We start from the raw sequence: 24,936 nt of genomic DNA on the forward strand, positions 1-24,936 counted from the left end.
AAATTCATACATGTTAGGTAATAATTGGTAAACTCCCAAATCCAAAAACTAGAGTGCTAAAACTCAAACTTGTGATGTCATAAAAGTGTGGAGCTGCTCCATAGACGATGAATAGGGAAAGATGTTCTAGATGATGAGATTACCCAGAGGAATGTTCTGAGTATATGGGAACTGTATTATAAAAACATATTATAAAAATATAAATAAAGACATAAAAATCTAAATAAAAGAAGAAAATGAGAAGACAGTAGTAAATAACAGCCTGACAGTCAGTTTTAGTCAGCTAATCATTGGGATAATGGATTTCTGTCAAATGTTTTAATCATGAATACTGAGCAGTAGAGTAAGTTGCTCCGGAAAATAGCATACGCCAGTTGTTGTGAGTGTAAATGTTTGAGGCAGCACTTGAAATGGGAGGAACCCGCTGATACATACCGGTAGTCAGGATGACATGCCTCTCAAACCTTGAACATTTAAACACTCGTTCAAAACACGTGTAACAAAATGTAACAAAACTCCAGGAACAAATGGTGTAAGAAAGTAAAACGACAAGGACATCTCACTGCAAAGACTGCTCTAAAACGTGTTCTCCCATTTGTCTTGTGTTCAGTTTGTGAGTTGGGATGCCGCTCATGTGACCCAGGCTAAACTGGTGCGCTCCTTTTTATCCCTCGTCGTGGTGTTTCCGTCCCCCCCTCGAATCCGCTCTTCCGGGGTCACTGGAGTGTAGCGTCCCGACTCCTCCATCCCGTCATAAGTGAAGCGGGACCAAAACTCCGAAAAGCTTTTAAATAGGCGAGCAGACAATAATGATGACAAGGCTATCAGGAGAGAAGGAGGTGAGGGCGGTGGGGAGCGAGAGGAGAGCGAGAGGGATGAAGTCGGTCATTAAGAAGTGGAACGGTGACAGAGGGAAGCAGTGAGGCAGGAGCTTTACCGACTCGTCTACAACTGCTTCTGTGCATGTGTGTGTTGGGAGGGGTGGGGGGTCATTGAGGAACAGGAGGAAGCATTCCCTGGGTATCCAGAGCTTTTAGGCAGTATGTGTGAGGAGGCCCGGTCGGTTGTGGCGTCACCTTTGGGAGCGGTCGGTGTAGCGAAAACCAGAGGAGAGAGTGAGTAAGAGCACGGAGCAAAGCTGAGTGAAGTAGCATAGTGTCGGTCTAATTGCCTGATTGTACTCAAGCCATTCTGCCGCTTGGTGACTCCGAAAGAAGGCAGCTTGCTCCGTGTGTGTGTGTGTGTGTGTGGTCCTGTTAAAAGCCTTACAGGCCACTCGCCTTTAATTCTGTACAAGGTACAGAAGGAGTGAAACACGTTAGTTTACGACTGGCTAGTAATCGGACCTCATTGCTGCTCAACCAGGAGAGCACAGCAACGTTAATGCATCTCCTGCACACGCACACACACACACACTTTAACATACACACACAGTATATTGTATGTATGCTCCTTGTCGCTGATTGGTGAAACACTCACACAGCACTGCTGCTACAACTGTACCGCTTCATCATAAAACAAGGAAGTACTCTAGTATTGATTTAGAATCATTTTAGGACGAGGGGAGAACATTTCTCTCTGTTTGATAACATTAAAAGTAAAGTTAGGCTCTGCTGTCGGCTTCCTAACTCATTTAAAAAAAGACAGAGAGAAAAAGAGAGAGAGAGAGATCGTGACCGAGCTGAGAGGAACAAGCGGTAGAAGAGAGAGACGTAGCGCGGCGATGCTGTGAATGACAGAAAGAAAAGTTATTTTCTGATTCTTTCACGGCGGTTATGTTCTAATGCACAAATATATAAATATAATATATATAAATATATGACCATTCCAGTGTGTTTTTTAGAGTAAACAGGCGGACCCTAGTAGTTCTAGGGACTAAAAGTCTTTTGGTGGAAACCCGGCTATACTGTATGTCTCCCAGCTGCTGGGAATTAATGCAAAGGGATTATTCTGCATCTCAAACTCCACATTACCTTCTACCGTTCAGTGTTTCCTCATACGGGCGATATTAGCTTATCACAGATATATCATATCGGTGTATGTAGCTCACTGAACTGAATGAGTAACTAGAAATTGTAGAGCCTTAACCGAGTTGGTCCACCAGACACCAGAGAGCACTGAGAGTTTTTTTTTTTGTTTTTTTTTAACTGTTTATGTCCTGCACAGTACATATTCACGTCACAATTATTTAAAAAAACAGCTGTAAATCAGTAATCCACTCTGCAGTTGTACAGCCGGGGCGAGATTGTTCACACATTTAAAAATCAATTTGATAAAAGAAAACTTGATAAAACTATCAAAACTGAGCAGCAGCTTATACTTTTTCAGAATTATACAGTGATGCCATTTCACTTGTTTTTGATCTATTATTTTCAGTGCTTGTTTATATAGCGATGCTATGTAGCATGTTTATGTTGCAAAAATGACAATTGGCCGATTTATTGTTTAAACTTTTCTATCTCTCCCTCTCTTGCCTGTTGACTATCATCTCTTTTACTTCCTGTCTTCCAGTATATAAGGCGACCGTTGTGCAATGAAGAGCTCTGGCTGTACTTTTATTTCCACTGAACACTAGATCTGGCCTTCAGTGTGACTGAGGATAATTATGCTTTCCGATGCGAACAGTGCTGTGCATTTAAATTCATAAAGAAACGAGTAGTTATTAAATCCATAATTAACCTTTTCACCTGAGTGTGGGTGTGCGGGTGTTTACATGAATGCGTGGGTGTGTCGGAGTGCATGTGTGTTTATATACTGTACGTATGTGAAGAGCACAGGTTGGAGAGTGTTTGTGACTTCAGAAGACTCCCCTACCTTCATGTTACTGTATATCTCACACATTCCTCTTGTCCCTCTTGTGTTGCTGTAGCGCTGTAACGCTGTGGCTGAACAGAAGGAGGTGCTGGTGTCCTACTTGTCTCAGAAGGCTCAGAGTCCTGGACAGGTAAAATCACACATAAGGTCTCTTCTCTTTAGGATCTACACCTTTAAAGAATAATTAGTGTAGTATTTTCCATGATTCCTGTTAGTAATGATAACATTGTACTGACTCAGTTAAAGATGCGTTGTGTAAGATCTGGCCACTTGCTCCAAACAAATAGGGGTCAGCATTTCACCTCTACTACTGGGTCCATACAATCTCAATTTACAGTCATCAGTTATAATCAAAAAGAAAAAGCCAAATACTAACCAACAGCAGGGCAAGGATACATACAAATCGACCAAACGTCTGAAACTCTGATAGCCGGTCAAAATAACACTGTGATCTTATACTCTCACGTTTGGCGTCGGCATATATTGTGTTTACTGCGGCACTAACCGGGGGCTGTACGGTCCGTGTACATTTTGATAGTTTGTTTGTTGGATTAAATTAAAAAGTCCTAGAAGAGTATGTCAAAAACTCTCATGAAAAAAGTCATAGTATAGTATGTCATGAAACGTTATAGTATAGTATGTCAAATAAAAGTAATAAAAAGCCATTGTATAGTATTTCGAAAAAAAGTTTTTAAAAAAGTCATATGAGATTGAAAGAGTCATTCAAAAATAATATTATATTATGTTAAAAAAATCATAAAAATCTCATGATCATGTTCCTGCAGCAGGTCTCAACAATGGTGTTCTCGTATGTAAATGAATGTCTGTTTGCACAGGTTGGCAAGATCAAGACCCTGCTGAGCCTGATTCCAGACTTCACTGAGAAGGAGGTGCTGTACCCGTACCTGATGAAATGTCATGGTAAGACACACACACACTCTCTCACACACACACACACACACACACACACACACACACACACACCTACTAAGACGAGGACTGGATGGGTGTTGTGCAGCAACTAGCAGTGCGGCAGGCGGACACATTAACAATGCATCAGGTCAAGGAGTGTGTGTGCAGGCAGACATTCAGGGGTTAGAAGAACACATGTCCTCTAATGAGTTAGCTGTCCTGGTTAGCCTAGCGTGCTAATCGCAACACTGTCCAACACTCAACTTTTCTTTTTTTTCCTTCCCACATTTTTTTTCCTCTCTCCATCTCTTCTTGCCGTCTCCACCTTTTTATTCATCTCCTTTCTTATCCTCAATTTTTTTTCTCCTCCCTCCATTTACCTACATCCCCTCCTTTTGTCCTCCCCTTCATTTCACCCCCCCAACCCGTCTCCCCTCCTTCGTACCTTGTCACACCGGAGATGAGCAGACATGACTATTTAATTAGCATCAGCTAGCTGATTGGTCAAGTCCTCCACAGGGAACACAGTTAGTGATGCTCTGCTCGCCTCTGTTCACTGCTCCGTCTGTGTTCTTTTGCTTTTCTCTCTTTAACTTGCTCTTTTTGACCTTACTTTCCACTTTTGTCTCTCTGATAAACACAACCACACACATTCATGCTGTTTCAGATTGACAGTACATAATTTCAATCATCATTTCAGGTACGTCTAGCTGAAGAGGGAGATGGTATACAGACTAGGGCTGTCAAATTTGAAGCGCTAACGCGTTAACGGAAGTTTTTTATAACGCCACTAATTTCTTTAACGCAACTTGCGTTTTTTTAGGTTGTGGCAGCATCATATGAAAAACATGAATAACATAGAAAACATGAGGAATCCATCGGTACCAACCATGTCATACTAGCTTGTCGTGAAGGAGGTTAAATAACGCTCCAAACTTACGTTACATTTTGGTGAGGAAAAACTGGCATGACCATTTCCAAAGGGGTCCCTTGACCTCTGACCTCCAGTTATGTGAATATAAATGTGTTCTATGGGTACCCACGAGTCTCCCCTTTACAGACATGCCCACTTTATGATAATCACATGCAGTTTGGGGCAAGTCATAGTCAAGTCAGCACACTGACACACTGACAGCTGTTGTTGCCTGTTGGGCTGCAGTTTGACATGTTATGATTTGAGCATATGTTTTTATGCTAAATGCAGTACCTGTGAGGGTTTCTGGACAATATCTGTCATTGTTTTGTGTTGTTAATTGATTTACAATAATAAATGTATACATACATTTACATATAGCAGCACATTTGCTCACTCCCATGTTGATAAGAGAATTAAATACTTGACAAATCTCCCTTTAAGGTACATTTTGAACAGATACAAATTATATTTAATTTGCAATTAATCGTGATTAATTATTTGAATTGCTTGACAGCCCTAATACAGACAGTTACTAATTTAAGATCTATAATTTGTAATAATGTAATATAATTGTGTATATAAGTATTGTGCTGTCCAAAGGCTTCATCTTTATGTGTTGCTTCCTGAAAATAGCTTTATCTTTACAAGTTAAGTGAACTCAAGGTTGGGGCAAACATTATATTTTACAAGTGCCAGCGAACCTTTGCCAAATGTTTCGTCTCTCCTCCGTTCCATCATTACTCCACAACTGGAGGAAAATAAAGTAGTATACACAAGTGTTGCTTGTCCACCTGCTGCTGGTTTACCATGCTCAACCAGCAGCATTTTAGAAGGAAACCATTATCCTGGCAAAAGCACAGGTACTACATACAAGTACTGGACAGTATGGATGTGCATTTAACACATCAGTTCTCGGCGCCAATTAATTGGTGATAGACCAAGGCGGAATATAACGGGATTATCCCACCACCGATAATGATGACGTCATTGTTTCTAAATGTCTACATTCAAATAACAATTTGATATGTTTTTTGTTTTTTTTCACTTGTTGACTTTTTCTCCCCCCCCTCCCCCACCTCTTGCCTGGCAGCCCTGGATAAGGACTTATCGTCAGCCAAGGCTCTGTATGAGCAGATGCAGAAGGAGGACGCAGTCATAGACGAGCTGTCACTCAAACGGCTGGCTGCGCTTTACCGCAATGCAGGAGAGACGGTGCCCTTCCCTGAGCCCCCTGTGAGTAAATCAGTTGCCACTGTGATCGGGTCCAGTGTTTAAGGATGTAGGACAGAATGTATTTGAATGTGCTGTTTTTGAGAAATGTTAAGTACTAAACCACTTCTAAATGAAAACCCACACAGACTTCAACCATGTAGTAACAATAACTGATGGTCCTCTAAGTTACAAAAGGAAATTGTGATTGTAATGTTGTCAGCTCGACTTCCCAGACAAGCACAACAAATGAGGTAACTTTCCCTCCTCATCACTCAATAACTACTTTTGATATGCCTTTGAGCAACGCATTTAAAAAGATGTTGAAAGAAAATAGACCCAGAAAGCAGTAGAAAATGATGGACGAGTGCTTTCCCAGCCTGCACTGGGTAAATGAAAGCACAGACTGTTGGAGAGCTGAAATTCTCACCATGCCACATCACTTACAGCTTACAGTAGAGTGTGGCAGGGTGATGCTGTTTAAATTAGGGACGCAACTAATGATTATTTTCATTATCAGTTAATCTGCCGATTCATTTCTCAATCAATCCATTAATCATTTGCTCTGTAAAATGCTAGAAAACAGTGAAAAATTGCCTATTTTGTTCGACCAACAGTCCAAAATATTAAAACAAATCTTGAGTTTACTATCACATAAGACTAAGAAAAGTAGCAAATCCTCACAAATGACAAGCTGGAACCGGGGAACAAACGGTATTTTTACTTTAAAAATGTCTTGAGGATTAATTGATTACCAAAATACTTGCTGATTATTTTTCTGTCAATTGACTTATCAGTAAACCAACTACATGCCTCAGCTCTAGGTCAAATCAATATCATAATAATATGAAATGTTACAATGTTCAGTGCAATGATCTGTGCGGTTATAAATGACTTAAAAACTCTTCACACTGTAACAAAAACTTCAATAACTCAAGTTTAAATTAGTTTTTATTACAGCGTGTTTGAAATCAATAATTCAGGTACATGATCATGTAATCACATGATTTCACTGCAAGTCTATAAATGATACCATTTAGTTATCTCCTAACCTACGTTACACTAGCACACAGTGGATTACACACGCACACACACCTATCCATATTATTGATACAACCATACAGGCATGAACGGCATATTATGAACAGATCTGTGTACAAATACAAACACACACACACACACACACACACACACACACACACACACACACATGGCAGCTCCTAAACTGGTGCTGGCAGTTGTTCGGCTGGCGTCCTAATGCGTGCCATGGTGTGTGTGCTCTGGTCTGTGTGTGTGTGCCATAGTAATGTGACAGAGCAGTCTCAGGGTAGTTCAATATACACAGGCCTGCAGCTAGCCTCCTATGTTTGTAGTTTGTAACTGTGTGTGTGTGGGAGGGGGGGGTCAAAGTACATATATTGTGTAAGCGAGACGGTGTCACTGCAATAGCGAGTGTTTTTGAGCATTTCAGCACACTGCACGTTTTGTAACTTGATGTAGCTCTATTTTTGGCCAAGGACACACACACACACACACACACACACACACACACACACACACACACACACACACACACACACACACACACACACACACACACACACACACACACACACACACACACACACACACACACACACACACAAGAGCCCTCTCAGCCCCAGCACTTTAATGCGCTGTCCCCTCGAGGCAGGTGTAGGACGAAGCCCACCTCTTACCTTCCCATCACTCACCTGCAGTGCAAAGATAGAAGGAGAAAGAGGGATGAAGGCAGAGGAGCCGCTGCATTATTCACCGGATGTCAAGATAGTTAAGTGATTGCTGGGTTTTATAAGCAAAGGCGAGCCAGAGGAGTTGCAAGGAGAGGGAAAGGTGAACAGTCATGGTGGTGTTCAGAAGTTTCTATAAGTACATCTCAGGTAGAAGCCCACCTGTCCTCGTTGTTCTCCCTCCTCTCCTCTCCATCTATATAAGATGCATTGCTGCACCTTAAAGACAACAGCAGAAATGTACGAGCAGATTTGTTCTTCAGTGGCATGTTCGATTGATTTAAGAGAACTTGTCAAATTCATAGATTTTATTTTGAACTTTCTCTTGAAAATGAAATTTAGTGTCTCCAGACCTGTCGTACGCATCACGCACAGATAGTCTGCCTTTCTTCACGAGGGAAAATAAAATGTGTAAAGCCTTAATGTAAGTTAACATGGACTTTAGTTCAATGAAATCAATAAGTACCCTGTTTTTTACCCTGCATATCAGTGTGATGTACGCTTCATGGCTGCTGAGGAACAAATGGGATTTTTTTTTTAGATTTTACAGGCGTGAGAATTTTGGCTTGAAAAATCCAACAGCTGCCTCAGCATCTTCACGCTGGTCGCTGTCCAGGTGACTGTCCTCTGTTACACCTGACAGTCAACATCACCTGAACAATAATGGTTGATTCTAACCAATCTCAGTTATCACCATGATTGCCATTTGTAAATTAAATTAAATTAACTTCATATGAAATGATTCTCATAAGCCATAAAAAAAATCATAGGATAGTAAGTCATAAAAAAAGTCGTAGTATATTAAGTCATAAAAAGTCATAGTATAGTATGTCAAAAAAGTTATAAAGTCATAATATAGTATGTTTAAAAACAGTCATTAAAAAGTCATGATATAGTATGTAGAAATAAGTCGTAGTATAGTAAGTAATAAAAAAGTCATAGAATACTAAGCGATAAAAAAGTCGTAGTATAGTATGTTTAAAAACAGTCATTAAAAAGTCATGATATGGTATGTAGAAATAAGTCATAAAAAAGTCATAGTATAGTGTGTTGGAAAAAGTAAAAAAAAGTCATAGTATGGTAGGTCAAACACAATTTTGAGAAAAGGCTTTAAACTCATAGTATATTATGTCGAACCAAGTCTTTAAAGTCATAGTATACTGTAGTATGTCGAAAAAAGTCTTAGTATAATATTTCATAAAAAAGTCATATAAAAGTATATAAGTTCTCCTTCTTACACTATTCTCTTGTTACTCTGTAACATTTTTGTGAATGAAACGTGCCCACAAACGGGTAGCTTTATATAGCAATTTGGGGGCATCGATTATGCTTAAGATCACATCTCACAAATTCATCAAGTCGAACCGAGCAGTTTACAAGATGTTTCTGCAGTAGTCAAGAGAGTTTGCAGAATTTCACTTGGAAAACTCAAGCAAACCTCATGGATAAAGTGAGAGATTTATTATAAGAATATGAAAATGTTATTGCAAGAGATCCAATGTTCCCATTATTTGTGATAATCCACAAAACACAGTCAACAGTTTTAACAGGGACTATTTCTTCAGTAGAAAGTAGTTCTAGTGTTTACAGTGAGATGTATGGATTATCCAGAGTATCAGAGACACAGTTTCTGGAAAAAAAATGTTGCAGTTGAATTTTACAAACTAAATTTGTAATTGCTTTGAGCAGCAGAAGTGAAACACACACTAAACACGGTATCACACAGATTTCTCAAAACCTGGACAAACAAAGCCAAATCTAGTGAGAAAATAGTTCTTTGTAATCATGGTGAACTGACCCTTTTGAAAGTGTTTCAACCTCATGTCAGGATCTCTCTCTCCTTCTGTAGTGAACACAGCTATTTATCAGCATTAATCACTACATTAATAAGCAAACGTACGATGTAAGGAGCCGGCGTAATCTGCAGAAAAGCTCTCACCTTCTCGCCTCCAAAAAACACCCACCACAACACTTTGTCTGGATCAAAACACTGATTAATTAGCCAGGAACAGAGGCAGAGAGCCAAAGGGTGTGTTTGGGGAGTGTGCTACAAATCCCTAATTTGTGTATTAATGGGGATTTAAAGATGAAACGAGACAACCTGGTTGGAGAGTGGAGACTATTTAGACAGACCCAGGAGGGCTCCACTGCTGCTTGCTTTTGGAAAGAGGCGAGATAGAAACGCACACACACACACTTTACAACCTCACTTTATGACAGGTGAGCATTTATTGCTGTTTGTTCTGTATATGTTTGATGCTAAATCATCTTTCTTTCTCTTTCCAGGAGTCCTTTAAGTTTTATACAGACAAGCTGAAAGAGAGAGCTGCCAAAGCCCAGACGGCGGCCAAGGCATAAAGATTCATCCTCCTCTCCTCTGACCTCCATCCAGATGTTTTCCTCCTTCGTCTCTTTCTTTTTTTATATAAGTTGCTGAAATGTGAAAAGTATTGTGTTATAACTATTGGATGTTAGACTCTGTCCACTGCGAGCTATTGATAATATTGATGATGATGTTGAGAATGTACAGAAGTATTTATGCTAATAAATGTCACATTCTGAGCCTGAGTCTTTGTGTGGTTTAAAGGTATTTAATGGTACAATTAACCTTTTTTTTCAGGGCAGCAGGAAAAGCACAAGTAGAGCTAATTACGTTAACGATGGCTCAGCTCCATCGAGGTGTCTCAAAGAGTCTGTATGCACGATGTCAGGGCCCTGAAACACTAGAATGCAGGAAGGTTATTAATGATGCACACAATTTGTCCCAATTCAAAACTGTATATAGTTTATACAATACTACTCTTTAAGTAAACTGTTAATGCAGTAAGTATACAAGAAACCAATATACATCAAACTTAAGAATGTCACTGCAAACTAAACTTCAGACGGCAAAATGTTTTCTAACAATTCTTTTTGTTCTCTGAGGTGCTACTGGAACTGTTTTATTGTACATTTTGTGGGGGAAAAAAGGCATTGTATAGCATGTCAAACAAAGTCATAAAAAAGTAATAGAGTATGTTGAAAATATCATTAAAAAAGTCATAGCATAGTATGTTGAAAAAAAGTCATACAATACTATGTCGAAAAAAATTATAAAAAGTCATAAAATAGTATGTTGAAAAAGTCATTAAAAAAGTAATAGTATAGTATGTCAAAAAAAGTCATTATATTACTATATAAATAAATGCCACTTTGCTGCCACTTTGCTGCATAGGAAGAGAGGAAGCTAGAACACCTTGTGTCTCGCAGCAACAGTAAGTGTGGGCTTAAGGTTTACTTTAGTTAAGGGGCTGTTGTCAGTGAATTTCCCATGTATGTGGATATAGTATAGCATGTAGAAAAAAAATCATAAAAGGTCATGAAATAGTCTGTCGAAAACAATCGTAAGAAGTCATATTATATGTCGAAAAAAATCATAGTATAATATGTCGTAAAAAATCCTAAAAAGTCATATTATAGTATGTCCAAAAATCAAATAAAAGCTCATAGTATAGTATGTCGAAAAAAAATTATAAAAAAATGAAAGTATAGTATGTCGAAAAAAAACATAATAGTCATAGTAAATTATGTTTAAAAACATTAAAAGGTCATAATATAGTATGTACAGAAAAGTCATTAAAAAAGTCACAGTATAGTATGTTAAGAAAAATCATGAAAGGTCAATGTCGAAAAAGTCATGGTATAGTATGTCGAAAAAAATCATAAAATGTCATAATATAGTATGTCCAAAAAACAAATAAAAAGTTATAGTATGGTATCTCAAAAAAAACACAAAGTTTTAGTGTGGTATGTTGAAAAAAGTCATAAAAAAGTTATAGTATAGTATGTGGAAAAAAGTCCTAAAAGGTCATAGTATAGTATGTCGAAAACAAATTATTAAAAAGTGATAGTATAGTGATAGTAAATTGTATATTATAAATAATAATATGCGCATATAAGAAAAGATAACTAATCAATATGATTAAGTTAAATATGTAAGTAATGAATTGGTATTCTGGATTGATAACAAATTTATAGTTTGATAGGGATAATTATATCGGTAATTAATAAAAGGTAATAATTATAGTAGACAAATTTAGGAAAATGTAATTAGAGTATATGTATGGCTCAATAAGGAAGCTGGTTAATTATTAATGAATGACTTATGGAGAAGGCGTGGGATTAAATAAGTTTGTACTTCTTCTCACTCCTTTTTGAATATGTAAATCAAGGCATCAAGTGTTTGACAATTTATTTTTCTTATGCTTTTCATTTTATGTAAACTACCTCTTTCTGGCTGTCCACTTCTTGGTATGATCATTCTCTTTTTCTTTCTTTCTTTTTTTTGTATTCTACAGGTTCGAAATAAGTTTAAATTAAATTTAAATCTATTTATTATTATTATAATAAAAAAGTGATAGTATAGTATGTCGAAAAAAACATAATAGTCATAGTATAATATGTTTAAAAACATCATTAAAAAGTCATTAAAAAGTCACAGTATAGTATAGTAGTATGTTAAGAAAAGTCTTAAAAGTCATAGTATAGTATGTCTACTACTATTTATACTATAAAAAAGTGCTCCTTCTTGATGAGCTACATTAAAATGCTGTTAACACGTTAAAGCTTCAGTAATAGTGATAACATATAACACATTATATGTATTACTACGACACTGATAGGAGTCATTCTGATGCATAATGAATATTTTTACTTTTGATACTTTAAGTCAATTTTATTAACAATACATATATGCTTTTATATAAGTATGATTTTTAAATGTATTATGATATTTTACATTTTTTGGTATTGGTACTTTTACTTTAGTAAAGGATGTGAATGTTTTTCCAAACTTTCCTTTATGCATTGCGTTTTGGAAGAGTAGTATTATAATGTCACCTTTTTCTTGTGTGAACTCAGAATTAGTATGTTGTATGGATTGTGTGATTCAAAGATTACTGGCATCAATTTGATTCATGAAAGGCTGTCTCATGCAGTCCAGCCCTATCCCAGGTCTCTCCTCTGTCCTCTGACCTGCATCTGCAGCCCTCCTCTGCTTGGTTGTGAACCCTTTACGGTCCCAGATATTCTTGTTTCATGTGATACAAGCTGCTCTTGACTCCGACTGAGGCAGGCCTTAGATAACATACGCTGGTTGTTTCCCAAGAAGATAGTGTGCTAGTTGACGTCAGAGGGTCGGCCCGGGTTAGTGGAGCTTATTTGGGATACAAATTAAGATGCAGGAGAAGTGACATGGGGTCATCGGGAACTTTTGTTATGAACCAGGGCTTGTTTTGGCAATTCTTCTCCTTTTGTGGCGTTGGCTAATAAAAATGAGTACAGTTGACATGGATGGGTAAAATTGCAGGAACACAAGTTTCTTTCAATCGAAACATTTAAGCTTATTAAGGTGTTACTTTACTTTACTATTCCCTTTATGATTTCACCTGAAGAACCATTTCTGAGCAATTTTTTGCGGTGCTGAAATAAGAACCAAAACGTGAAGAATAATCACTGAAAATAATCACATTAATCATGTTATGAAACTGCACAGCGACAAGAGACTACAGCATGTTACTGAATGACCAGGTCAAAGGATAGCAGAGTATGACGACCAAAATAAACACGCTCAAGTGGAGCAATTTGATTTAATACTTTAATAATTAGGACTCAAACCACGCCAGTGAAATATTTATCAGGCTTTTGCACCAGTGCAAAAACACACGGCTTACATAATCTTCAATCTATGAGGACACGAGTACAAGCTCTCTTTTTTTTCTGAGTGTGACTTACTAAATCTCTACTAGGCTTTTTTTTCCAGTGCTCCCTATACTGGCACACACATTGTTAAGCTTAATAACCTTACATATACAAAAAAAAAAAGATAAAGCTGTAGAGAAAAAAAAAGAAGATTGAAAAGGGAACAAGCAAAAGCTGCAGATGGATATCTGCCAGAGGCGCTCTAATCATTTGCCAAGACGGAGAAGAGAGGGAGAGAAAAAGAAAATCCTTCATTTGAACTTTGATGTTAGTGCAGCGCTCTGCTGCCACCCAGCAGCAGACAGCGGTACTGCAACAAGTGCTTCAACAAAACTTTTTTTCTTATCCAAATTCTAATGATTCCCATGTTTAAACTGTTAACACACTTTTAGTTATTATTTCATACATCAAGAAGGGTGACATTAAACGTTTTACTGACATAGCAGGAGAGTTATTTCATGTGTCTTTATGTAAGAATCAGAAATTAACAGTAACACCTGTGGCCGCCAAGTCAACGCTACTCGCTCGTTTTCTCACACACTCGCTGCTGCGCCCTCTCACCTCCCACATGCACACACACTCCCACAGCACTAGTTCCCCCCCACCCTCACACGTCGGTCCCATTCCTGTTTTGCGAAACAGGCTTCACTAGATATAACTTTGCTTTTCTTGTGCTTCTGTGGAGTTTGTGTTGGAGTCTGAGTTGTGGTGGGGGCTGGTCGTTTATTGGCGTTAGCGGACTCCATTTCTAACCAAACGTTAGCTACGGTTGCACACTGTTAGCTGGAAAGAGCTGAAAATAAAGACACTCGTGAGCGTGCATGATGTCACGTCTGTTGGATTTTTCCCAGAAAAAACGTCCCAGGCTCTTCACATTAAAAGCAGTCTTCAGGCTGATAGAGGAAACCCAGAAAGTCACATTTTTTATGTTAGTTTACAACTTGTTCACACATTGGCAATAAAAATGATTAAAAAACGTTTATACGTGTAAAAAGTTACATACAGTCCCTTTAAAAAAGAGTGCAGAGTTTCTGATGTTGAAATGATTGTGAATTTCTCCCCTGAATTAAGCACTTTTAGTCACTGTAAAACATCCCAATAACAACAGCACAATGAGAGTGGAAAACATGGCTCAGTGTCGAACCAGTCGAACTAGAACCCAAACTACTTCCTTCGACTGCTGCAAAAACACCTCCTACAGTAAAAACCTGACTCCCATGTGTGCATTTGCTCTGATTGTTGCAACTGGTCCAGATGTGTTCACCAGTCCTGACTGGACTTCTGTTTGATGAATTTTAGGGACAAGTAATAGAGCGCCATGAAGACCAGACAGACTGCCAGCAGGACCAGATAGCACGAGTACAAAGGGTACTGGTTCATGTTCATGGCCTCCACCACCTCGAAGACAAACAGAGAGGGTTACAGGATGAGAAGGACGTTGGTTTATCCCAGTATGTGCAGTACTTTGGTTTTAATAGCTGTGTTTATTTACGTACAATTAATGCCTGATATTATAGTTTTCAACTTTTATAACATGGAGTGAATACAATAATGCTAATAAAAAGAAACTCCAAAACGGCACAACCAAAACTATTCAGAATGTGGAACCGTTTGATGAAAACCCATGTATGATTCTGTATTTGTGTTTGTTTCTAACTCACGTGTATGCCGTCGACATTGATGGTGATGTTTCGGATGGTAACGGGGTACTTGTTGCCTCTGAACTGCACCTGCAGCATGCCCTCAAAACCCCAACGCATGAAGGAGGCGTGAGAGAACCACGAGGCCACTGGGGAGTCAAAAACATGCAACATCACACACTGACCAGCATCTTTTCATTCCCCCCCAAGCTGTTCTCTATCCTCACACGGGACAATGAATCCGTCTCCTCACCGAGCCACATATTCTCTATGCTGATGACGAAACCTCCGGTCAAATAGAAGACGGTGAAAAAGGAGTTGCCCATGAAGGCCGAGGTCTGCAGGGTGGGCAGCGCGGCAGCTACAAACAGAGCCATGGCTCGACTGCAGTAAACCATCAGCCACACCAGGATGAAGTTGAGCAGGAAACGGTCCGGAGCCTCGTTGAGACCGGCCAGCCAATAGATGGGCAGGCCGTACACCAGAGTGAACACGCAGTGCTCTGGTAACTCCCCCAGGACCTGCATGTGGAGATAGCATACATTCAAATACACAGAACACATTCAGTGTTGATCCTGGCTGGTGTATTTGCAATGCAGACATGCTTTCCAACATCACATTACAGTACTGTAGCATGACTCCAGCATGGAGCGACGATGACCCCTACTGGAGACGCAGCTTCATCACCGTGGTTTACCTTGGCAAAGAAGTAGGAGGTGACGGAGTACATGCCGTCCTCCAGCTCGTGGTACAGCATGGCTCTCTCTGTGTGACCTGCAGATAACATGAAGTTAGTCTGATGAGGTGCAGCATTATAAACCTCTGGCATCAGGCTTCCTTGCAGATTGGAGCTGTTCTTCAGTTTGTTGCATGCTGGTACACAACACAGCAACAAATATCACAAATTACAGAGTCTCATCAGCTATGTAAATGTAGTATTTCTATTGTGATATTGTGTGAATTGTTTTTTTCAGAGATTTTTTTATTTTCCTTGGGCCTTTGTGTGATATACTGTACTCGGGCACTGTTACAGTATTCAACTCAGAGTCATAAGTGACCTTGGAATCAGTTTTATAACTCTTGTAGTCACTTGACTTTGACCTTGAACCCGACTTACTTGCTGTTGCTATCTCTGCAACTGTTGAGACGGATTATAATATAACTCAGAATCCGAGGACACAGTGTCCAACTCTATCTCTCACAAATCTGTTTAATGACTTCTTTATAACTTTTAATAACCTACTGTTTTGAACCTCAAGAGGACCACAAGAGTCACGGAAATAGTAATAATAGCTTCAAGGCTTTCGTCATATGAAGTGGGCATGGTTTCATCTAAAGTGGCATGTGATTGATAGCCAATCAGAGAGAGCTTGGTACACCCCACATCGCTAATTTGCATTTGTTCTACCTCATTTTACCAGTGCAAGGCCCAATGTGTCATGGAAAGGCTAAAAGGAGAAGCTAAATCAAATAGCGTGTAGGAAAAGCAGCAGGGAAATGTAAATGCAAAAATGGGAAAGAAAATTGCGAAATTTGTGAATCCAGATATTTCTCTTTTTAAATTACATTTTCAATTTATTTTTTAAATTCCATTATATATTTATGAATGCATTAATGTATTTTTAAATGATGTACTTATTGACTGTTTTATCATGTTTTTTATTTTATTTATTACTGATTGATTAATATTTAATTTGTAAATTATTTTTATAATTCCTTTTTTTATTGCCCAGTAAAAGTCAAATAATGAATTACTTTGTGATTTAGTCTATTAATTCATAGATTAATAAGTTAATTTGTAAACAAATGTATTAATGCCTATTTTTATTGTAAAATTCGTTATTAATTAATTATATGCTTTATCAGTATTTCCGTGACTCTTGTTGTCTTACGTGCACCTCTGGCTGGTTTGTCTTCTTACAGTTTTTCTCCACTGACTTGATTCACTTCTGCCAGCTGTGTTCTAAGAACGCAAATACAGCAATCACAACTGCACTTTGAAGGATTTCTGGCTCTTTTCACACAAATAATATGTAAAAAATATTTTCTTTGTGTTGCTTGTTTTTGTGTATTTTCTTAATTTGTTTCAGTTTGTCTGTAAACAATATGTTGTGATGCTTGTTATAATGGCTATGCTTGTCCAAATTAGATGTCCCATATGTGTTGACATGCTTCACAACTGTAATAAAAATTAAAAATATGGAAACAAAAAGTGCAGACATTTGAGTGCAGTTTTCAGCTGAGAGTCTTCTGCTCATCTTGTTCCTAATGAAGAGAAATCTGTTTCTGCTGTGCATCAATAAAGATGCTATCAAGATTAGATTCAATTTGTATGTGAACTTTATTAACTGCTTGACTGATTTTCAGACTGGCTCTGACTCTTGAACCGGCTGTAATTACTCACATTTAGCTATGACATCCAGCACCACAGCGAATGGGGTGAGGGCTCCGATCATGTAGAGGAGGGCGACTGTGTCCTGAATGGTCAGACGCTCTTGTCCCGCCCCGTAGTAGAGACAACCGACCAGCAGCGACATGAGGAGCGCCTCGAAGCCGTGGACCAATAAGGTGACCAGGTCCCTGAAGTCATTGTACATGTGACGTCTGAGGGAGAAGAAAGGAGGGGAGGTCAATAAACATGAACACATGAACACCACCTGCTGCAATTGAGAGTCTATGAAAACAAGTTTGCACTGAGCAGAGAAGTCAAAATGAATAGGTAAAAGTAAAGGATAAATGATTTAAAAGTAGTAGAAGCACAAATGCAAAACTGATCAAACCTATCAAAAAAAGGACAAAAGAGATCAAACCCAAACATTGACAATTCCAGGACCACAAAAAATATTATAATATCCGTAAAACGGACAAAAAGGGTTGTGAGCCGCTGCTGTAACACATCCGTGTGAGTTGCTCTTACCTGATGAGGGTCGTGAATTGGTGTAGTCGGCCAGGCAGTCTGTTTCTATGCTTGGAAATGTCGATTACTTCCTCTCCTTTTACTTTGATCAGCTTCTGAGGGCTGCAGGAGGGAAAACAGTGGATCATATGGTCTGTGTATAGCACACTGGAACAAGTTTCCCATCAAATATTATTAAATTATTAATGGATGAATCTCTAGAAATGAATAAAATTCACTTCAAAATGTCCTGTTTTGAGTCCACAGCTAAAAACTTGACCACAAAGAATGTTGCCTCTGAAACGGGTCACTCAAAGCTGTTCAAGCAACACAAAAATGCCTTGTAGCTGCTGCTGTAGCTGCTGCTGAGATAAGTGAGAACCCAACCCTGCCTTTATATATGTCATTGTAAGGGACAGGGGGAGGTAATGAGAGGAGAACTAGATGAAAAATTGTAGGACAAGATAAGTGGAAACAAGAGAAAAGTTATATGGAAAATATGTGAATGTATAGATAAAGAAAAGGTGGGGAAAAAAGGGCAAACTTAAACACACAGCTACCTTTCAGTCTGTGTGGGTGCTGTGTTGGTCCCAGCTGGCTTCCACATGTGATCGTCGGTGTCTCTGACCTTTTCCATGAAGTGCTCAGCCAGAACTGTGGACCGCTCCAAACACTTGGCCTCTTGCTCTGGATTACGCCGGTCTATACTGATCAGATCAACTGTACACACACACAGACACACACAGAGACACACACACACCAACAAAATGAAGCTTGAATAAGTAAATAGGTTTATAAAGAAGAATGGGTCACAAATGACACCATGGATGTCTCAAGAGCATAGAGTATAGTATTAGCATTAATAGGACGGATGCTGAAAACATTTTAACCATTTTAAAGCTGCCTTTGGGTGGCACATTTCTTGGTGCTAAATTTCCTTCTTGTTGCCAATGAGTGTTGGGGTGATAAGAACTTTCAGACATTGTTGGGCGCTGGAAAGAAGCACCACTTCATGCTGTTTTTGACAGCTTCCTACACACACACTAACCATAGAAGTCAGAGGGGTTGCAGTATCGTGGGCAGGGGTATCCCAGGGCGGTGAAGTAAGGTACCATGTCATGAGCAGCGCCACAGTAAACGGCAGAACCCGATGACAGCAGGACGACGAGGTCAAATAGCTGGAAGATATCAGACCGAGGCTGGTGGACCGACAGCAGGACCAGACGGTTTCCGCGGGCCAGGCGGGACAGCGTGATCACCAGGTTGTGGGCCGTGAAGCTGTCCAAACCTGACGTGGGCTCGTCCAAGATCAAAATACCTGAAATGTAAAAACACAAGTTCAATAATCCATATAAGACACAACCTACCGGTCATGAAAATTTATAGTAAAGTATGCCATAAAAAAATGGTATAAAAAAGTAATAGTATAGTTAGCCCCAAAAAATGCTCTGAGACCCACAAACCCATTTTTGTCTTTTTTAAGGGGGATCCAGCTCAGTGTGTCAAGAAATAAACATGAATTAATTCATTCATTAATTGATAAAAATTGTGAAAGTGTGTGAACGTTCGTGATGGTCACTTATGTCTCATAAGTTGTTGCAGCAATTTTTGGATTGATACCATTTGTTACACAGATTTGGTGCTAAATTTAACCATTTTTTACCACTCAAGAATTGATAAGAATGATCAATAATCCCTCCAAAATACCACATTAAGACACCAAGACCTTGAGGAACACCATAGAAAAAGCCATGCTGTGATTTGGTTTCAAAACTTTTGACATTTGAAGATGTCTGCAAGAATTGCATTTTTCGGCAATTTCGTCTGTTGTGTAAACTGCTCAGAAACCCCCTCATTGTCAACCTAGCTAGGAAAGCCATCCATCCTCTGAATGCTCTAGGTCTCTAGTTTGATCCATCCATCATCTGAATGCTCTAGGTCTCTAGTCTGATCCATCCATCCTCTGAATGCTCTAGGTCTCTAGTTTGATCCATCCATCCTCTGAATGCTCTAGGTCTGTAGTTTGTGGCTGTAAAGTTTCATGAGGCTGTGATTATCCTAGAGGTCACCACAGGTCATTTTATACAGTGAGGTCAAGTTTAAAAAAATGGTCTCACTACAGTGAAATGGTTACTATGAGGACTAACATCATCACACATGAACACAGTTGGGCTCTTTGGATCCACAAGAGTCTCAGCTTGACAGTGATACCCAATTTATGCAATTCCAAGACTGTTTAAGGACCCCGGAAACTATTTTCAGAATAGGCAATATTAATACTGCATGGTTTTTGCCCCAAACTGCATGTGATTATCATAAAGTGGCCATGTCTTTAAAGGGCACTCGTGGGTACCCATAGAACCCATTTTCATTCACATAATTTGAGGTCAGAGGTCAAGGGGCCCCTGTGAAAATGGCCAGTTTTTCCTCACAGATCTTCCTTAAGGAGAATCTGCATGTGAATCTTCCTGCTAAATTTGACCAAGATTTTTCAATTTTATGAGTAAATTACAAGCCAGTTCAATAAAAGTAAAGTTCAAAATGAAAGTTAAAATCAAGAGTTGAAGAGGTTGTCTGTTTTTTCTCTCACCGGGATTCCAGAGAAGTTGTACAGCTATACTGACTCTCCTCCTCTCTCCTCCAGAAACACCCCTCACATAGTCGTTTCCCACCCTGGTGTGAGCACACTGTCGCAGCCGCAGCTCTGCGATGACATCATCCACCTGTGACAGAAAACCGCAGAGACTTCAGTCTGTCACATGTAACTTACAGTATAACATCTGTCTCTCACATCACACAGAACAGTTCATCTTATTGTTTATTTCAGCTCAGTATATTTTGAGGAAAAAGAACTCGACACCGCCATCACAACTGGTCCAAATGTAGATTATATGCACAGCGCAACATCTCAAGTATGAGGTCAGTGTTTGTATTACAAGATGTCTTTGTGTCGTGTACATTCTGTGTCTATCTGGATATGGTTTAATCTTACCCTCTGGTCCCTCTGAGCCTGTGTGAAGTGGGTGGGAAGCCTCAGTTTGGCAACAAACACGAGAGTTTCGCGAACAGTGAGGTGAGGAAGAAGCCGGTCGTCTTGCCGGACATGAGCGATGTTCTTCTTCACCAGCTGCGGCGTGTTGGGCTTCCCGTTAATCAGAACCTGACCGGACGTCATCGTGCCGCCCTCATCGCGACACGTTATTATGTCCAGCAAAGATGTTTTACCACAACCTGGGAGAAGATGATTTTAAATAAAAGATGACGCATCAAAACAAAACAAAACAATATACAAGTAAAAAAGAGCACATAAGCAAAACAGTGAGCACGGTTTCAGGAGGCATGAACTACATGTACTACATTAGGTTTGGGACATTGATTAGTCTCCAAACGTAGCAGATGTTTTATTCCATTCTTCATAATTCATGTAGCTGGAGTTTAAAGAAAAATAGAGTTTTTATTGTTTCTCTGTTGTGTAATAGTGTTTCATGTCATGGAGTCTTGGGTTGTCCATGTGAACAGTGCTGCTGACATGAGGTCCTTAGCCAAGCTTGACAGCAGAAAAGCAGGTGGAACAATGACATCATCCCACGAGGCTATTACATGTATAACCTTGATTAGAAATGGTAATACTCAGTGTGCCCTTACCAAAAATAATTGTATTCAAGTGTGCTATTAGTATACTTCTTTTAAACTTAAATAAGAGAGTATGCTTTCAGTTTACTTTTTATGTACTTATCAGAGATATACTTAACAAAATGATACCTAAGTATACTTGGCTTATACTGACAAGTATACAGAAAAGTCTAAGTATATTTGGCCTATGCTTACTTTTTGATAGAGTAGCCTATTAGAGGGTGTGAGAGTTTGTAAATGTGTGCTTTGATATGAATTTACTTCAATTCATCAGGAATTTTCTAAGTTTTTACATTCTCCGTTCACCCTGGAGGCATGCGAGAAAAAAAATAAAAATATATTTTTTTAATCTCATCACAAAACATCAAGACAAATATCAAAAGAAGCAAGTCTCTTTTTGTACTGCATGAATCATTGGCTATGTACGATAAGTTAAATAAAACTTACAAGTATACTTGCAGTAAAAACTTTTAAACTAGTAGTTCACTGAGAGTATACTAGTTTAAAGTGTACTTTTATGAAATAAAAAGTGGGCTACAAGTATATAACAGTAAACTAAAAGTATACCTATAAGTTCACTTGTAGTATAGTTCACTTCATAGTATAGTTGCAGTACAAAATACAACTTAGATGTAAACTAGCTATGTACTCAAAGTTTACTGTTCTTATACTTAAAGTACACTTAAAAGTATACTTTTATATATTAAAAAGTGGGCCAATTCAGTCCCAAGAAGTATTGAAGTAGTACACTTACAAGTATACTGCTAGAACATTGATATTAGTATACTTATTACATAAAGTATACTTAGGAAATATACTTGAACTTTACATAAACTTGAAGTATACTACTTTTTCATAAGTGTGTGTGTGTGTGTGTGTGTGTGTGTGTGTGTGTGTGTGTGTGTGTGTGTGTGTGTACTTGTTTTCATGACAAATGAGGACTATTTTGTGATAACACACTTTCAATATCAGGACGCTCGTAAAAATGAAGACATTTTTGGCGTCCTCATTTTTCTGAGCTCGCCACAGTGTTCTACAGCCTCCGTAGCATTAAAATCAGGTCTGACCTAAATATGGCCTTAGACAAAATCTAAACAGATGGATGTATTCGTATAAGCATTGCTCGGAAATACTTTGATTCCCAGGTCTCTGGGACCTTGGGAAAGGCACGTCCCCATTTGTATTGTTTTGTTCAAAAGTCCTGATATTGTCTATAAATACGTATGTGTGTGTGTGTGTGTGTGTGTGTGTGTGTGTGTGTGTGTGTGTGTGTGTGTCACCTGAGCTGCCGATGACAGCCAGCATCTGTCCGCTGCGGACTCGCAGGCTGAGCTTGTTGATGGCTGTCTGCTTGTTCCCTTTCATCTCCCACGGCATCTTGAACTCTGATAACCTCTCATACCAGGGGATCTGAGCTGCTGTGTCCACCTGGGAGCACACACACACAAGCACACACATTTACACAATGCGCACATAAAACATGCACATAATGCAGTCCAGACATGCAACAGTTACAAGCTATAGATAACTGCGTATACGAGAGCAGAGCGGCTGCCCGTCAGTTACCTCATAGTGCAGGTCGCTGACCTCCAGCTCATTGCGCCCTCCACTGTAGGTGAAGTAGAGGCTGCTGTCCTCTTCAGACGAGAACAACTCGGTGTCTTGATGCTGTTAAAGAGGAGGAGACAGGTCAACGAGTTTCATAGAAGCAAGGACTCCTTTGACATGTTTTATCTGTATTCATATCGGATCTAAAGGACAACCTGCAATAAAATCAGTGAAAGTAAAGATCAGTTAAGAGTTATAAAACTCTTACCGAGTTGCCAATAATCATTAATTTGTAATTGGTTTGAATAATAATTAATGCATTGCTTGCATGCACACTGTCTGTGAAAATCAGCTGAGAACATTGTCCCAAACTATGTGCATGCAAGAGGTAAGGATGTGTGCATGTGTGCAAATAGTTGCCTTTTGTGGGTCCAGAGTCCTTTTGAAAATGTCCCTAATATTACGGCTATCATGTAATCCTTAAATCTCTCCAAGAAACTAAAAGTAAAAATGTACATTTCAAAATGCAGCACATGCTCACAGCCCATCTACTGTATGTTACATGTATATAGATGTCATGTAAAATAGCTGATATGGCTTCTAGTGACATGAACATCCAGTTCTCAGACCCTCCTGGTTGCTTTTCTTTTAGACATTAATCTGCCGAGTTTCTTTACGTAGTTCGGACACTCAAAATGTTGCCATTGTTCATGCAGCTGTTCTAACCAGTTAATGGGGTTACTGAAATAATACAATAGAGCCTGTGGAAACCATACATTCCAATACTATTAAACCAAACTTCAGATGAAACTGAATCTTTTTAGATAAACTATCCTGGTCAAGTAGAGCAAGGTTTTTACAAAAGGTCACACATTCATTGTAGAAACAAATGGATGATGCATTGTGGGAAGAACTGGGAAAAGGAAATATAAACAAACTAGAACATAGGGACCAAAAGCTGCACATTCAATCTGCAAACTACAAAACAGAAAAATGTAAAAACACGGAAGTAAATCCTAATGCATCGATTGTCAAAGAGGAGAGGAGTAAAGCCAAATAAATGTAAATAGTAAAATACTAATTTTGAGCATTCATAGAGAAATGTATTCATATTTTATAGATAAAATCTAAATTACTTTAGCATTTGAAGTTGACGTCAAATAAAATTATATACTTTTTACTGCAAATTGGGGTCCTTTGTTGAAGGAAATAATAAATTATTGCTTATTTTATCTCATTAAACAAACTTTCATACCCACATTATAATTATAATCTGATTCAGGCACACAATGTTCAGTGAATACAATCAGAGGTTATGCAGCAGTCAGAGAGAGTAGCTCAGTGGATGGTGGGGGTGGGGATGAAAGGAATCAACAGAACGATTAGACATGGTTTTGATTTAACCAAAGTATATTAGTATATTAGCAGAGGAACTTAAAACCAATGCCTTGTGATCCCATGTAACAAACTGACCTGTGAGGTGCTGTTTACATGATTGAGGCCGGTGTCTGTGTCCATGACACAGTTGCTGGTTGACTTTTGTAGGGTCAAGAGGTCAACGCTCCCCTTTTTCTTCTTCTGTTCGGCTCCTCTCTTTTTCTCTCTACGGGTATCCACCGTTGTTTTCCTCCTGTTGTTCCCCTTTGACTCTCTTTGTTAGCTAGTTTGACTCCAGTCCAGCTGAAGATCTCCTCTCGTCTCAGCCTTCTTTCTCAAAGCGTCCAAGTTCATGTCACGTCAGTTCCTCTGCGTCTGCTTTTCTGGTCACAGGGCACAATTTTGAGGACTGAGGCAAGACAGCCAGCCTGTCAATCTCCACAGCTGGGGTGTGTGTTGTGTTTTTTGTCTGGTTTTATACAG

General features: G+C 39.0%; 2 protein-coding genes across 2 annotated transcripts in view; one reads left to right on the top strand and one right to left on the bottom strand.

Moving 5' to 3' along the window:
• Window positions 1-10,182, top strand: part of lrpprc (leucine-rich pentatricopeptide repeat containing) — a 93,780-nt gene extending 83,598 nt beyond the window's left edge. The window contains exons 35-38 of the mRNA XM_074645504.1: window positions 2,870-2,944; window positions 3,651-3,735; window positions 5,733-5,875; window positions 9,907-10,182. Of these exons, the coding sequence (XP_074501605.1) occupies window positions 2,870-2,944; window positions 3,651-3,735; window positions 5,733-5,875; window positions 9,907-9,978 (375 nt within the window). The 3' untranslated portion in view covers window positions 9,979-10,182. The remainder of the gene's footprint in view (window positions 1-2,869; window positions 2,945-3,650; window positions 3,736-5,732; window positions 5,876-9,906) is intronic.
• A 3,059-nt stretch (window positions 10,183-13,241) lies between these two features.
• Window positions 13,242-24,908, bottom strand: abcg8 (ATP-binding cassette, sub-family G (WHITE), member 8). Its single transcript, XM_074645512.1, has 13 exons — window positions 24,550-24,908; window positions 23,095-23,196; window positions 22,809-22,956; window positions 20,888-21,126; window positions 20,486-20,618; window positions 18,944-19,213; window positions 18,456-18,615; window positions 17,917-18,018; window positions 17,404-17,603; window positions 15,697-15,773; window positions 15,253-15,520; window positions 15,021-15,148; window positions 13,242-14,757 (listed from the first exon to the last, which is right to left on the bottom strand). Exons 1-13 carry the CDS (start codon window positions 24,592-24,594, stop codon window positions 14,620-14,622), a joined length of 2,010 nt encoding a protein of 669 aa, XP_074501613.1. The 5' UTR covers window positions 24,595-24,908; the 3' UTR covers window positions 13,242-14,619.
• Between the last annotated feature and the right edge of the window lie 28 nt (window positions 24,909-24,936).

Source organism: Sebastes fasciatus, chromosome 9, assembly GCF_043250625.1.
Source record: "Sebastes fasciatus isolate fSebFas1 chromosome 9, fSebFas1.pri, whole genome shotgun sequence".
Classification (NCBI taxonomy): Eukaryota; Metazoa; Chordata; class Actinopteri; order Perciformes; family Sebastidae; genus Sebastes; species Sebastes fasciatus.

What these genes read in the sequence shown, in the direction of transcription:
- abcg8 (XM_074645512.1), bottom strand. Translation starts at nt 24,594, where the DNA reads ATGGACACAGACACCGGCCTCAATCATGTAAACAGCACCTCACAG. An exon ending in AGGCTCAGAGGGACCAGAGG is followed by an intron (nt 20,619 to 20,887) that starts GTAAGATTAAAC and finishes TTTCTGTCACAG; the next exon opens with GTGGATGATGTCATCGCAGA. An exon ending in ACAACTTCTCTGGAATCCCG is followed by an intron (nt 19,214 to 20,485) that starts GTGAGAGAAAAA and finishes TTTACATTTCAG; the next exon opens with GTATTTTGATCTTGGACGAG.